This window comes from Ricinus communis, chromosome 1 (assembly GCF_019578655.1).
Source record: "Ricinus communis isolate WT05 ecotype wild-type chromosome 1, ASM1957865v1, whole genome shotgun sequence".
Classification (NCBI taxonomy): domain Eukaryota; kingdom Viridiplantae; phylum Streptophyta; class Magnoliopsida; order Malpighiales; family Euphorbiaceae; genus Ricinus; species Ricinus communis.
The window spans coordinates 35,553,582-35,568,017 of record NC_063256.1 but is presented as its reverse complement, the minus strand read 5'-3'; the positions used below and the strand labels follow the sequence as shown (position 1 = coordinate 35,568,017).

The window sequence follows — 14,436 nt, the reverse complement described above, 5'->3', positions numbered from 1 at the left end:
TTCCTGATTCTCGGCTTTTCCCTGAGAATAGATTACCTGAGATTTTAGTTAGTTGGACTCCTCCTTCAGAAGACTACATTAAGTTAAATACTGATGGTTGCGGCGAGGGGACAACTAGTACGGCAGGTGGTGGGGGTGTTTTTAGAAATTCAGGAGGCAACTGGTTGTGTGGTTTCATGGTTAATATCGGCCACTGCTACGCCATTGGTGCTGAACTGTGGGCAGCTTTTCATGGTCTCAAGTTGGCTTGGTCGACAGGGTTCAAGAAACTGTGTTTGGAAATGGATTCTTCTCTCGCTTTGGGTTGGTTGTCCAGACGTATTGGGTGTGATAGTGAGCTCTCCAATATCATAGGTGCCTGCTTAGATCTTCTTAACCAGGATTGGGAGCTTTATGCATGTTTTTAGAGAATGGAATGCTGCTGCTGATTGTTTGGCTGGTCAATCTTTATAGATGTCTGGAGGCCTGCATATGCTGGAAAACCTTCCTCCTTTTCTTTCACCGATAGTCTCTTATAGCAATCTCCTAAAAAAAAAAGATAAAATAAAAAACTATATTTTATCAATAATAACAAATAAGAAATAAATAAAAAATTAAATCTAACATAAAGTGGGATATTTCTTATGCAACAAAGAAAGTAATCTCAGGCTTCATTATAGTATTTGGTAGGCCTATCAAGATGAGCTGTATATATAGTTATTTGTGATTAGTTGGTAATGATATATGAAATTTCGTAACTGCATCCATCATCACCATCATTTAAAATTATGAATATATAAAAAAAATTAAAATATCAAAATTATATCCGGTGAAATTCGACTATTTTTATTTGTTTTATTTATTTTTTAAAAAATTAATTTATTTGGTCAAAGTATTTAAAATATTCCATTTGTATCATGAGCGTTTGGATAATCTTTAGACTCTGCTTTATAGTTTTATTAAATTTTTTAAGGCTTTTAGCAAGGAGAAGTGTAAAATTTAACTTTATAATTTAATTGTGTATCATTTTATTTATGACATTTATGTAGTTTTTCTTTTAGCAGTTAAGCATATTGTACATTACATCATTAGCAATTTGGAATCAAATTGATCAACATTATTAATAGTTTTGGTCATTAAATTTTAAATAAAATCAATCATTATATATGGTAGAAAAAAAATGTTTTTTTTGTCTTGTCATATTATTCATAATTTAAAAAAATAAATAAATAAATGGTAAAATTATTTTTTCTTAATAAATTAATTAATAATTAATATATGATTGATCTTGAATGAAAATTAAATTGTTAAGAAGTTAAATAGTGATGGAAAACAAGCAATTGACACCGAACGAATAAGCTACAATTATTACATTAACGACGTTAATAAATTTAAATATAAATTAACGCTCTAAATTCATCAAAAGACTTTGAGAATATCACAAAACAAAACTTATCAATCACATGGTAAAATTTTGAATTTCTCCTTTTAACTCGAGCAAATTTTGTATTTTTCATTTTAACTTCGATAGGTAGGTTCAACATACGGTCTCATTAAGTATTTTTTATTTGATTAATCCCATTGTACTAAGACTTACCATTCAGATCACTTGTACAAGATTCACGAGACTAGGAAATATCCCTCTTTTCCTAAACTATTCAAGTCCATATATTTATGATACCAGTAGCCAATGCCAACCTTGGAATGGATCAACTCCTACTAATATGTGTAGTACAATGTTACTACAATCTTGGGAAGTCAACACTGTACTACAACATGGCAGATATTGGAGGTACCGTCGGCAGTTTGTATTTAGTTGCTTTTCTTATCACTCTCAATACAAGCAGACGTCAACACATAATTATATAACTATATAGTTGTAACTGATCTAAACCTTTCTGACCCAAGGAAAAGAAAACTGTCATGGCTTCTCTATCTTCTTTTGATCACATACTCAAGTCAACCCTTTCCATTTCTCTACTACTCCTCCAATTTTCTTTAATCAAAGGCCATGGAGGAAGTAATGATGAAGATAGCAGCAGGGATGAGGATGCAGATTTGCATGCAAAAGGGTTAATTTTGGTGAAAATTTGGTGTTTGATTATTCTTCTTGTGAGCACTTTTGCTGGTGGTGTCTCTCCATACTTCTATAGATGGAATGAGAGTTTCCTTCTTTTGGGTACTCAATTTGCTGGGGGAGTTTTTCTTGGGACATCTCTAATGCATTTCTTGAGTGATTCTGCTGACACTTTTAGCAGTCTTACATCCAAGGAATACCCTTTCTCCTTCATGCTAGCCTCTTTTGGATATCTCTTGACTATGTTTGGTGATTGTATAGTGATTCGGCTTACTAAAGGTAGCCAAAGAGAATCCAGGGTTCCAATTGAAGAAGGAAGGGTGGCTCCAGAGGGCGATAAACAAGTTGAAGCTGATGTCAACCCAGTGCTCTTGAGGACTTCATCTCTTGGTGACACTATTCTGCTCATTCTTGCTCTGTGTTTTCATTCTGTGTTCGAGGGTATTGCTGTTGGAGTTGCAGGTACATGCTCTTTTTCGTGGGGTGTTAGTTTTTTTTCATATACGTATATTGCAAGTCAGCAACATTTTAGTTTTTTTTCATATACGTATATTGCAAGTCAGCAACATTTGCTTTGCTTGCTTAGGTGTAATTATTGTTTTTCTTCCCAAGTAATATAAACATGGAGGCTTTCATGTAGGTAATTTGGTGCTGAGGGTAGCTACTCATATAATTGAAAGTAAAACTATACTTTAATTCAAAAAGTAGGTATATTTATTTAGGACCAAACTATAGTAAATTTCTTGATGTCAAGAATTAATCACACATACATGTGTTGCCATGTTTCATGTGCCATGCATTTTGCTTTTGGTTCAGCATAGTTTAGCTCAAAGTTAACTACTAGTGATTTAATTTTCATGTTTTGAGAGAAAGTGATGACTAGTGAGTTTTGCACCTTTCGTTTTCTGACATATTATAAATTTATGGTCAGCAACAAAGGCAGAAGCATGGAGGAATCTATGGACAATATCCTTGCACAAAATATTTGCAGCCATTGCAATGGGGATTGCACTTCTGAGAATGATTCCAAAGAGACCATTTTTATTAACAGTAACATACTCTTTTGCCTTTGCAATATCTAGCCCAATTGGAGTGGGAATAGGGATTGCCATTGATGCAACGACTCAAGGCCAAGATGCTGACTGGGTGTATGCTATTTCAATGGGAATTGCATGTGGGGTTTTTATCTATGTTGCAATCAACCATCTTATAGCTAAAGGATTCAAACCACAAACTCACTCATACTTTGATACTCCATTCTTCAAGTTTCTTGCTGTGCTTCTTGGGGTGGGAATTATAGCAGTTGTTATGATTTGGGATTAATTAATTATATATTCTATTTCTCTTGTTGAAAACATGTAATGTTAGTTCATTGCAGTTCTTAACTTCTTATGAAATTATTTCTATTCTCCAGTCCAATTCATTAGAGGCTCAGTGAGCCAGTAGCTATGCACTTACCATAAAAGTGATAATTACCTATAACTTTAAGATGTCTGCTTTTAAAAGCAAACCAACGTTTGCTATTCTTTGATTATGGCTTTTACTAAGTCCGGATCAATAATGATTTTAGACATAAATTAACTTTAATTATCAAGAACTAATTATCTCGACAAACCCTTACACATGAATCTCTTAATCTACATGAATTGTATGTTTCTTTTAAATTGAATTAGAGATATAGACCTAATATAATACAAGAAACTAGCTCATAATGTATTGACCCAAAAAAAAAAAGAACTAATGCAGGGGGGGAAGATTTAATTTGGAGTACACTGCAAGAAGTGTAGTTGTTGGTGCACCTACAAATTGGAGCTTGGGTTAACTAATATCTCTTATGCATGCACCCTTGACCCAGTTTTACTCCCTTAACTTGCCACTACCTACTGTGACTTCATAACTAAGCCTGAGTGACTATTTTGGTTACTTACAGAAAATTAATTCACTAAACAACCTAATCTTTTCTTGCTTTTCAACAATGGTGTGGCTCAAATGTCCTTATCTTCCTAGACTTTGGCGTTCTTAAGGCTCTGTTTGGTTGGGCTCTTGGATTGTCTTGGTCACTAGACATCAACGGCTAGATCTTTGAATTCTTCCACCTGAATAAGGTATAAGTTTGGAAGCATTTTTACTTCCCATTTATGCCCATGAGATATTAATATGGTTCAATTTTATTTTGGCATGGCTATGTGGATTCCCATGCATCTTTTTCAGTGGAAGATATGTCCTTTTTAGGACGATTCATAAGGACAAAATATCTTGTAATTTTCTTGAATTGTCATATCCTGAGGTTTCATCATACACGCGACCCACTTTATTTTTAAAGAAAATTTTCATGACAAGAATTTCCATGAATAGGGTTGTTTTAGTAAAGACATAACTTATTATAGAGCCTATTGAGGTTAATACTATATGAGGAAAATAGAGGATTAAGCATCAAAATGACAGATAAATTAACTAATTGACTTTGATTACACTCCAAATTGAACATGGTCCAACAACAGGTAATAATATTAATCAACCAAGTTTAAGACTCAACTGTTCCTATAAATCTCTTCATTCATTTTTCAACTAAAAGCACAATTCAAAAGTGACAAAAGTTTGTGCGCAAGACTGAGCTAGCAAATGGGTGCTTCAGCTTCTCTGTTGCTAGCATTTCTAATGTCACTTCTACTTGCTATGAGCTGCCTCTTGTCCCTTCCTCAGTTTGCCAATGCAGGCATTACTAGGCATTACAAGTTTGATGTACACATTTCAAATAATTCTTAATAGCTCATAAAAAACATATGGATAGTTGCACTTAGTTTATACTAATATTTTCTTTATTTAATGTTTTCTTAAACTACTGCAGATAGTAATGGCCAATTACACAAGACTCTGTTACACTAAGAGTATGGTGACAGTGAACGGTCAGTTTCCAGGACCTCCCCTGATTGCCAGAGAAGGTGATCGTGTTCTAGTGAAGGTGGTCAATCATGTCTCCAACAATATCACCATCCATTGGTATGAAAAGCACTAGGTTTTTGTCATAAATTGTTTCCCTTATGAGAGTTTATGTTTTCATAATTTTTTTTTTTTTTTCATCACCTTCGACACTTAAAAAGAACAAGTTTATGGAGACAAGATTAGGAGGTGACCCGATTGATATCGTCGAATGCGAGTCGATCTCGAGGACATTGAATCTTTCTCAAGATTATAGTGTTGCTGATTTTCTTTGTTTCTTCTTTTTGGTGATGAAAACAGGCATGGAGTTAGACAACTACAGAGTGGATGGGCAGATGGACCAGCATATATCGCTCAATGCCCTATTCAAACAAATAACACTTATGTTTACAACTTCACCATCACAGGACAAAGAGGAACTCTCTTATGGCATGCTCACTACTCTGCACTTAGAGCTACTGTCTACGGACCCATTATCATTCTCCCTCAGCTCAATGCTTCTTATCCATTTCCCAAACCATACAAGGAAGTCACCATCTTATTTGGTATAATCCAGATCATTTATATATATTGCTAACACAAAAGATTTCTTGATATATAGTAACTTCTTCTCGCACTACTTTAGCTTCTCTATGCTAAACACGATCAAGATTGAGACTAATAACTTTAATGACAATATTAAATACAGGAGAATGGCAAAATTCTGATCCCGAGGAAATCATTAACCAGGCTTTACAGACTGGAGGTCCCCCAAATGTCTCTAATGCCTTCACCATTAATGGACTTCCAGGTCCATTATATAATTGCTCAGCAAAAGGTAGGTACAATTTAGTAAAATATTGTCAACATGTACTTACCTGCAGAAGTACCAATCCAAATTTAATTTTAATACTGATGATTGTATTATATCGCATTACAGATACATACAGGCTAAGGGTGAAGCCAGGAAAGATATATTTACTCAGAATTATTAGCGCTACAATCGATCACGACCTCTTTTTCACCATAGCAAATCACAGTGTCACTGTAGTTGAAGCTGATGCAGGTTATATTAAGCCTTTTAAAACTGATCTTTTGCTCATTTCTCCAGGACAAACTACAAACGTGCTCCTTGAAACAAAACCTATAGCCCCTAATGCAAAATTCTTGATGTTAGCTAGACCATATTCAACTTCTCAAGGTGCAATTGATAATACAACTGTTGCTGGAATTCTCGAGTATGAAACTTCATTAAATTCTTCATCCAAATGTGAAAGACCTATATTCATTAAACCATCACTTCCTCCTATCAATTCAACAGCTATTGCAGCGAATTACACAAGAAGATTTCGCAGACTGGTTAATGATCAATTCCCCATTAATGTTCCTCAAAAAGTAGACAAGAAATTTTTCTTCACAGTAGGTCTAGGAGCCAATCCATGCCCAGAAAATCAGACATGTCAAGGACCTAATGGCACAAAATTTTCAGCTTCTGTCAACAATAATTCCTTTGTTTTACCTTCAACAGCAATTCTTCAAGCCTATTATTTTAGAAAATCAAATGGGGTCTATACAACTGATTTTCCTGGAGTTCCTCCTGAACCATTTAACTACACTGGTCCACCACCAAATAATACTTTTGTTTCAAATGGAACTAAAGTTATGGTGCTACCATTTAATGCTAGTGTCGAGGTAGTCTTGCAGGGTACAAGCATTTTGGGTATTGAAAGCCACCCTTTTCATCTTCATGGCTTCAATTTCTTTGTTGTTGGCCAGGGATTTGGAAACTTTGATCCTAATAAGGACCCTAAAAATTATAATCTAGTTGATCCTGTTGAATTGAACACTGTTGCTGTGCCTTCTGGTGGGTGGGTAGCAATACGGTTTTCCACAGATAATCCAGGTGAGTAACAACTTCATACAGATATATTATGCTTGTGCTAGTATGATTTAACACATTTTAATAAATGGAATTTTTTTTTTTTTAACAAAAAAGAAATTCATATTGAATTTAAATGGCATATATAATATTAGCACATTTCTGCTTAATGAGATTAATTGCCTGTAACATACTTATACAATAAGTAGAAGAGCAAAAGTAAAGAAGGATGTACAATAAGGCACATAGATTATGGCATATTAAGAGTAGTACATATAACTGTAGATGTGTTTTATTTAGACAAAGTACTTAATGATAACAGTGGGTTGTAATGTGACACAGGAGTATGGTTTATGCACTGCCACTTTGATGTTCATCTAAGCTGGGGCTTGGATATGACATGGCTTGTCCTTGATGGAAAGCTTCCTAATGAGAAGCTACCTCCTCCGCCATCTGATCTTCCCAAATGTTGATCATCAATAATGCCATGTACGCTGCTTAATTAAGTTTCAATTATTGTCTTAATTGGATTTTGCCTTTGGGAGAATTCTTCCTAACTTGCCCAAGGACCCCAACTGTTTGTTACTTTCTTTGGTGTATTTTTGCTCACATTTCTTTGTCTACAATTTTACTGTATTAGACCTTAGAAGAATGCCGTGTTTAATGATTAGGTGGTCTTTTCTCATGCATGAAATGATCAGCTGTTGAATTGAAATCCTTCATGTAACTTCAACAGTTGATGATTTAGTGTGCATTTTTTCAAATTTATGAATTTTACTTTTTACTCTTTGTTGGAGCACATAAATAGAAATTATTAGTTGAGGTTATATCTTTCTCTTGCGTAGACATTCTTGTCTTCAAGCCTAATAACAAACTGAATAAGTTCTTTGTTTTAGTTACAATTTCATTTTTTAAAATTTTAAATTATTTTAGTTAATAAAAAATTGTTTAGTTTGTGTGTGTTTATTAGACAGTCATGCTCGCATCTCTCAATTGTCAAAATCTGTACTATGTTTGGTGATATAGAGACAGAAAGCAGAAACTTAGGATGATATAGAACAATGAGACAGCAAGGAAAAAGGAAGCTAAACTTTGAGAAAGACTTCAACATGAATAGCCATTGCACCAATTCCGTAATTAGTTGATAAGTCGTTGAATACTATGTATTGGGAATCAATAGGTAACTAATTTAGAACAAATGCTTAATGGTTAAACATCATTAGAAAAAGGATGATCCAACAGATTTCAGTTGTCTTTATTTTTTCTAATATTAATCACCACGAAAGTGAAAAGAAAATAGTGCATCCCAATTTAATTATTTTGTCAATCATCATAATCTCAACATAATCAAATCATTAGGCACGCACGTAACATGAGTTTGCTCAACATGCTCCTTAATCTAATTTGAAAAAGTGTCCTACAAAACATAGGCCTTTAAATTTCCTATAATTTTGACAAACTAATAAAGGACTACACTTATCATGAGATCAAACACTCTAAAACCATGGGCTCATGAAGCAAACTGATTCCGTACTGTTTTCCAGAAAACAAGAACATTTTGTCTTACCTTATTTCGCTTTCATAAGGCCAGCTCTAGGCCTCCACAGCCCCACCCTATACTTGTGGGCATAGTTCAATATCAACTTTCTCTGCAAAACCAAAATCAGAAGTTACAATTAATAGCGATCCATATGCTTTGATTGAACAAAATATTTTACACTATTACAATGTTCTGAAGAAAACTTTAATAAAGCATTTTTAACATAGTTCTAATCTTCCTTATGAGTGCAAATAAATGTAGCCACCATTTCATTTGAAGGTCTGAAATTGGGCAAGGCTACCGCACCTTATTCCACTATAGCTTTCCAGAAAAATTAATGGAAGTATTAATTGCTACAAGAAACAGGAAATCACACATGCTATAATCAATTTGGGCCATGGTACAGAACTTGAACCTAAATTTGTGCTCCGCCGCTTGAAACCAACTGCATAATGTAGATGTTAAGCTCTGTACAACACTAGATCATTTTGTATGTCTCAATACCATGTCACTTATAAGGGGCTTTGCAACTTGACTAGAATTGAATGAGGCTTTTCATGGACATGATGCCAAAAGATTTATCGAAATATATGTACAACCTCGATGCATTTTGAGGATACAGGTCACAAAATGACTACACGATAATTTGATACAAGCTCTTCCATTTGGAAACAAAGGGAAGCAAGAGAAGCACAAAGTAGAGGCAAGCAACAAGATCTCAATCTCATAATGAACCACCAGAAAAAGTATGATTTACTGATTTGGGTTCGGGTTATGGGTCTATGATTCACCACAGAATCCAAAGAAGGTGCAGAGTATTTGCTGGAATTTCTTCCTTTTCGACCTATGTTGAATTATAGTTAAGGGCTCATTAGAAAGAACCCTACGATCTCTGAGCTTTAGGAGTTCACAACCTTGAACAAATTTCTACTTGTCTTATTCCATAAGAAAATGATGTTTAAATAGTTACAAGAGAGGGTAGGCTAGTCTCTAACCCTTAAACCCTACTCGTCATAATTACGAACAACAATTATGGAAAACTTATATAAGGAAGATCCTAAGATTTACCTATAATAACTAAATAGGAAATTGACTAGCAAAATATTAAGAAAAACAATTAAGGAAAACTTAATGATTCTAAGAATCACCTATAATAGCTAAATTGCAAATTAATTAGTAAAATATTGGAATACTGTAACATAAACTCTTCCTAAAGGTCCGGAATTTCTCATATTTAAAGATTCTATGTCACTCTGCCAGCAGAGGATGTAATTAGGGAAAGAAAAGATGAGTAATCAATCTTATCGTTCACGATGTTAAACATTTTAGTTCAATATTAGGAAAAAACAACTATCACATGTTTCATAATGTAGCTGATGGAGGAGATATTTCAACAACAAAAATCCAATTTAATAATGCAGTGGATAACATGATCAACTGAGGTCACAAAATATCAGTTTAGCTGCTGCCTCCAGCTACATAAGAGTTGTGAACTATGTGAATGATATAAATTGTAGAGAAAGATTAACATCCTTAAAAGGATTAAGCCAAAGAAAATGTAAAGCCTTTTCCATTGAATTTATCATGACAACCGAAATATTGAGAAGTTCATATCAATATAAAAGAAATTGATAAACCATAGCCAAAATGGAATATACATATAGATGCTCTTTCATATAGACATACTAAGAGTGCATAAAATTGAGAAAATTACATGTTGGCAAGGAATGCCTAGCTTCCTGAGCTTCAAGGTCCGTGTAACAAGAAGTTTATGAAAGTCACCAATTTCAGATTCAAGCTTGGCTGCATGTGCTTCCACTCCTTTACCTATTCCAGTTAAGAACTCCGGAATTCCGACTTTTGCTGCAATAATCATAATCAAAACTCTCTCAGAACATTTGTAGGTTCTAATTGATTAGACAAGAGCAAATAATTATACTTGATAGCACATAGAAAAGAGCAAAACATTCAGTTAAAGAAGGCATGTTTCACAACATTGAAAATTAAAAAAAAAAATACGTAGAATTCAAGATTCAGTACAATTACAAAAAAGAAATATTTTCTTCATTTGGCTGCTAAAATCTCACTTGAAATAAAAAGCAACCCAATTTTTTTGGGATACAAAATTACAGAAGTGATCTATTATCTGACTTTTCTGTAGGCTATCTTGCTTAACGACAGTTAAGTCTTTCTTGCTTTGTTTTTCATTGGGCTAAGACATGAACCCGGTCACCATGGGAAATATATCATTAGTATTATTTATGCATGATTTATTATATGTTTCCTCAGTTTTCAAGTTCCAAAAGCAATCAAACTTAAACATCATTTTACAAAACCCAACAATTTATTTCCATTTCCCACCGAACAGAATCAGGAATCAACTGAAAGAGTGAAGAAGCTATATACCAATGTAAGGTGGGGTTTTAGAGAAGAATCTGGAGAAGCCACGAATTAAATTGGGTTGTTGTGGTGTAAAGCTTGAAACTTTGCTTGCGTTTTTAACTACTACTCTCCACGCCATCTTTGAATATCTCTCTGATTATGATCAAATATAAAAACAGAAACTGCTCAATATAACTTCTGTGCTTAATTTTAGAGACTGAGCCAATGGGTTCCAGACCCATGCATGATTCTCCTGCGGGTTTCCGGCCCGTTTAAAATCCATATACGACCCAAAACCCATAACATATTTCGACGAAGTTTACGCAACTACAATAACAAATATTCGTTTATTCCGATTGTTATTTTTATTTTAACTATAAAATTAAATTTATATATATAATTTAATAAAATATTTAATTTTTAATATTTTAAAAATAATAATGAATTAATTATTTTTATATATTTTTTATTTTTTTAATTTCAATATTTTATTATATAAAAATTATTTTAAAAATTTTTATTAATAAATTTTAATATTTATATAAATTAATACTATTAATATAATTGATATTATTATTTCTTAGAATTAAAAATTTATCATATAATTAAAGTATTAATTTATTATTGAATATAATATTTAAATAATAATATAAGATGTTACTTTTAGGGTTTAGGGTTTAGGGTTTAGGATTTAGGGTTTAGGGTCCAAATAGAAAATACTCTTGTACCCATTATCAACCCATATAACATTTTCAAGAAACAGAACTTTGTCCGAAAAACCTTCAACCAAATCATCCACAAACAACACTTATCCGTTAAGGAGTATGTTCAATCTTCCTCTCTTTCACAATGTTCCCTTACTTCTATCACTCAAGAGCAGTATGTTACTCTTGAGATTCCCACTTCCTTTATAGATTAATGGAAGAAACAAGGATACACACATCTCCATCTTGGAGCTGTCAAGCTAGTTCTCTCGTATAATGGCAGGATGGGTTTACCAGTTACGGCCCGTATGTCACTTTTGGACACCAGGTATCTCAGATACGAGCATGCAGTAATCGGGACTATTGTCACAACACTTAACACTGGAAGTGTTGTTCTGACTTTCTTCCCAAATTTTAATTTATCTCTTCATGATCATTATTTGTCAATTGCACTCAAAGTCCAAGTCCAGATCACTGGAGCAAACCAAGCAACTGATGCTCTTTCTGCGACCCTGCACCACCAGATTGTCTACAAACTGCAGGACCATGCCTTTAATTTACAAATCCCAGGATTCCAAGCCTCCTCTGATGCTTTGTTTATCATGGCTGACTCCGGCCAAATCCCTACAATAGTCCAGGCCCCAAGGCAGCTGGAAAGAGAAGATCTGCAGAAGTTAATTCCCACTGAATGGGTGACAAATTATGAGAAACTCCAGGCATCTCAAGCCAAGCCTGTTCAGGCTACTGATCCTCTTTTTGTCATATAAAAAGATGGTACTGTGAAAACAATTTTCACAAAAACGGAAGAATCCTCTTCTGCTCCTTCTATTTTCCAGGCTTCGATGATTCAGCCTGTGTCCAGACCTAGAGAAAAGATCCCTATTCATTCTTTTCAGTCCTCTGGACATCATATCTATACTACTAGGATTAAGGGACACTTCATCTAGGATGTTGACCCAGGAATGTGTAAATCAGGATGCACCTGCAGAGATGATCTCGATTTTGCTGAACCATGTTTTCAACACTCTAAGAAAACTCCAAGAGTCATGTCTCCAGAAACTCCGTGTTCAGTCACGGAACCAAGGCTAAATAACCGAGATCCAGACGGTCCTTGGATTGGCATCCACAAAAAATAAAAAGAAAAACATGATAAATCTCCTCTTCCTATGTATAAGGAAGCCTTAGAACTTCTTATAAAAGAATGAAATATTGTCCTTGACATCATTTTTTATGAGATGAAGGTACTTTTGGCTCAAAAGGGAATTGTTTTTAGGCAGAAGCCTTCCACTATTTGCAGACAGGAAACTTACTTTGATTTACCAGCAGTTCAACCACCCTAGACAATCCAAAGTTGTTTCATGTTCTAGCTTGAAGATTTCCCTCCCCTAGGGAAGTCCGAAAATAAAAGATCGGAGATCCTCCCCTCAAGGATTACTCCATCAGGATCCATAGAGCCTCTCATTTCACTAGAAGAAGTACTAAATTGGCAGACTTCTAAGTCCATAGTTCAGAATTCTTATTTAAAGAAGATAGATGGAAAATTAGATCAGGCTCTCTCTTTGGCTCACAAGTTGGACCAGAAGTTGGATACCTTCTCTCAAGAAGTACTCCAACTATATTCCTCTCTAACCGCCAAATATCAAGCCTTGGATAGAGAGCTTCGAGTTTCTCAACCGATTACACCAGCTTTCATCCAGAAGGAAAAAGAAATTACAAGGCTCAAAAGGCAGATTGATCAAATTGAACATGACCTTAGAAAAGATCAGTCTTCTACAATCCCTTCCTTTACATCAGCAGCCTCTACATCTTCTGCAATTGCTCCCTCATACTATTATGCATTTCCTTTCCTCCCACAGCCAGAACAAAAAGGAACTCTTTACCAACCCTTTGGTACCTTCTCACATCTATACCCAAAAGGCTCCATAACCCAACAAAAGAAAATATCTCATCCTCCAGTCTCTAAAGAAAATAAATTGCCAGACCAATCACTAATCAGCCCTTATGATTCTGATTCTTCTTCAAATACCTCTGAGATGGCTGATATAACAGAAATTATTATGAACACCTCTACTACTGAACCCAACCCAGAAGTAGTGGAGCCTGAAGATGGCACAGAGGATGCACAGTCATATTTTGTTCCTACTGGAGCTTCATACCCAAGATCAAAATCGACATCTGGCACGGGACCTTGGTTCACCTTTGATGATTTACCTCCATCAAAATGGAGAGATAAACTTTCTGAATTTTTGGCATGGATTGATCTTCAAATGACTTTTGATGGTGCCACACTTAAAAAGGTTCTTGCTGAATTTGTCACGAGATTCACAGGCAGTTTAAGGGATTGGTTCCAGTCACAACCTGAGTATACCAGACTCCAATTTGTGACTTTGCCAACTCCATCAGCTGCGGTCACTGTCCTCCATAATCAGTTCCTTGGAAGTTATGATCTCATTATACGACAACAAAAATAAGAATACTTTGATCGAAAATGTTGTTCGTTGAAGATCAAGGATCTGGAAAGACATTATTCTGCCATGTCCAAATTATATTATGTCATTGGAGGGCATGACGGCGATGATACATTGAAATATACTTTCATCACCTCATTACCAGATGAGATATAACCAGAAGTCAACAACATGATCGCCGCAACAAAGAAGCCAGTTACCTCCATTACTCTTGGAGAGATCTGGCAGTTCACTCTCTCCTCTATCAAGAGATTATGTGACCAGCAAGAATTGTTCAGAAGATTGTCTCAACGAGATTTGATTGTTCAAAAGGCCTGTAACAAAAGCCACCTCAAGATTAAATGCAAGGCCTCTAATTGTGTCTGCTCCAGTCACAAGAAGAAAATCAAACACCATTTCTAAAAATACCCTCGCAGCAGAAGCAAAGAATTCAGAGGGAAAGGCCACATACAAAAAGATTCAAGTACTTCCAAAAAAAGAAGAATCAA

General features: G+C 34.8%; 3 protein-coding genes across 3 annotated transcripts; 2 read left to right on the top strand and 1 right to left on the bottom strand.

Annotated features, from left to right (window-relative positions):
• The first annotated feature begins 1,781 nt into the window (after window positions 1-1,781).
• On the top strand, window positions 1,782-3,469 carry LOC8284134 (zinc transporter 1). Its single transcript, XM_002520494.4, has 2 exons — window positions 1,782-2,518; window positions 2,988-3,469. Exons 1-2 carry the CDS (start codon window positions 1,903-1,905, stop codon window positions 3,377-3,379), a joined length of 1,008 nt encoding a protein of 335 aa, XP_002520540.1. The 5' UTR covers window positions 1,782-1,902; the 3' UTR covers window positions 3,380-3,469.
• Window positions 3,470-4,616: 1,147 nt separating this feature from the next.
• LOC8284135 (laccase-2) lies at window positions 4,617-7,643 on the top strand. Its single transcript, XM_002520495.4, has 6 exons — window positions 4,617-4,798; window positions 4,905-5,056; window positions 5,297-5,541; window positions 5,685-5,813; window positions 5,916-6,878; window positions 7,197-7,643. Exons 1-6 carry the CDS (start codon window positions 4,679-4,681, stop codon window positions 7,325-7,327), a joined length of 1,740 nt encoding a protein of 579 aa, XP_002520541.2. The 5' UTR covers window positions 4,617-4,678; the 3' UTR covers window positions 7,328-7,643.
• A 497-nt stretch (window positions 7,644-8,140) lies between these two features.
• On the bottom strand, window positions 8,141-10,976 carry LOC8284136. Its single transcript, XM_002520496.4, has 3 exons — window positions 10,801-10,976; window positions 10,109-10,257; window positions 8,141-8,503 (listed from the first exon to the last, which is right to left on the bottom strand). The coding sequence occupies exons 1-3, from the start codon at window positions 10,913-10,915 to the stop codon at window positions 8,423-8,425; spliced, it is 345 nt and encodes a 114-aa protein (XP_002520542.1). The 5' UTR covers window positions 10,916-10,976; the 3' UTR covers window positions 8,141-8,422.
• Between the last annotated feature and the right edge of the window lie 3,460 nt (window positions 10,977-14,436).

Coding starts and splice junctions, on each gene's coding strand:
- LOC8284136 (XM_002520496.4), bottom strand. CDS start 10,915: ATGGCGTGGAGAGTAGTAGTTAAAAACGCAAGCAAAGTTTCAAGCTTT. Junction 10,258..10,800: donor TAAAACCCCACCTTACATTG/GTATATAGCTTC, acceptor TGATTATTGCAG/CAAAAGTCGGAATTCCGGAG. Junction 8,504..10,108: donor TAGGCATTCCTTGCCAACAT/GTAATTTTCTCA, acceptor TTGGTTTTGCAG/AGAAAGTTGATATTGAACTA.
- LOC8284135 (XM_002520495.4), top strand. CDS start 4,679: ATGGGTGCTTCAGCTTCTCTGTTGCTAGCATTTCTAATGTCACTTCTA. Junction 5,542..5,684: donor GGAAGTCACCATCTTATTTG/GTATAATCCAGA, acceptor TATTAAATACAG/GAGAATGGCAAAATTCTGAT. Junction 6,879..7,196: donor GTTTTCCACAGATAATCCAG/GTGAGTAACAAC, acceptor AATGTGACACAG/GAGTATGGTTTATGCACTGC.
- LOC8284134 (XM_002520494.4), top strand. CDS start 1,903: ATGGCTTCTCTATCTTCTTTTGATCACATACTCAAGTCAACCCTTTCC. Junction 2,519..2,987: donor TATTGCTGTTGGAGTTGCAG/GTACATGCTCTT, acceptor ATTTATGGTCAG/CAACAAAGGCAGAAGCATGG.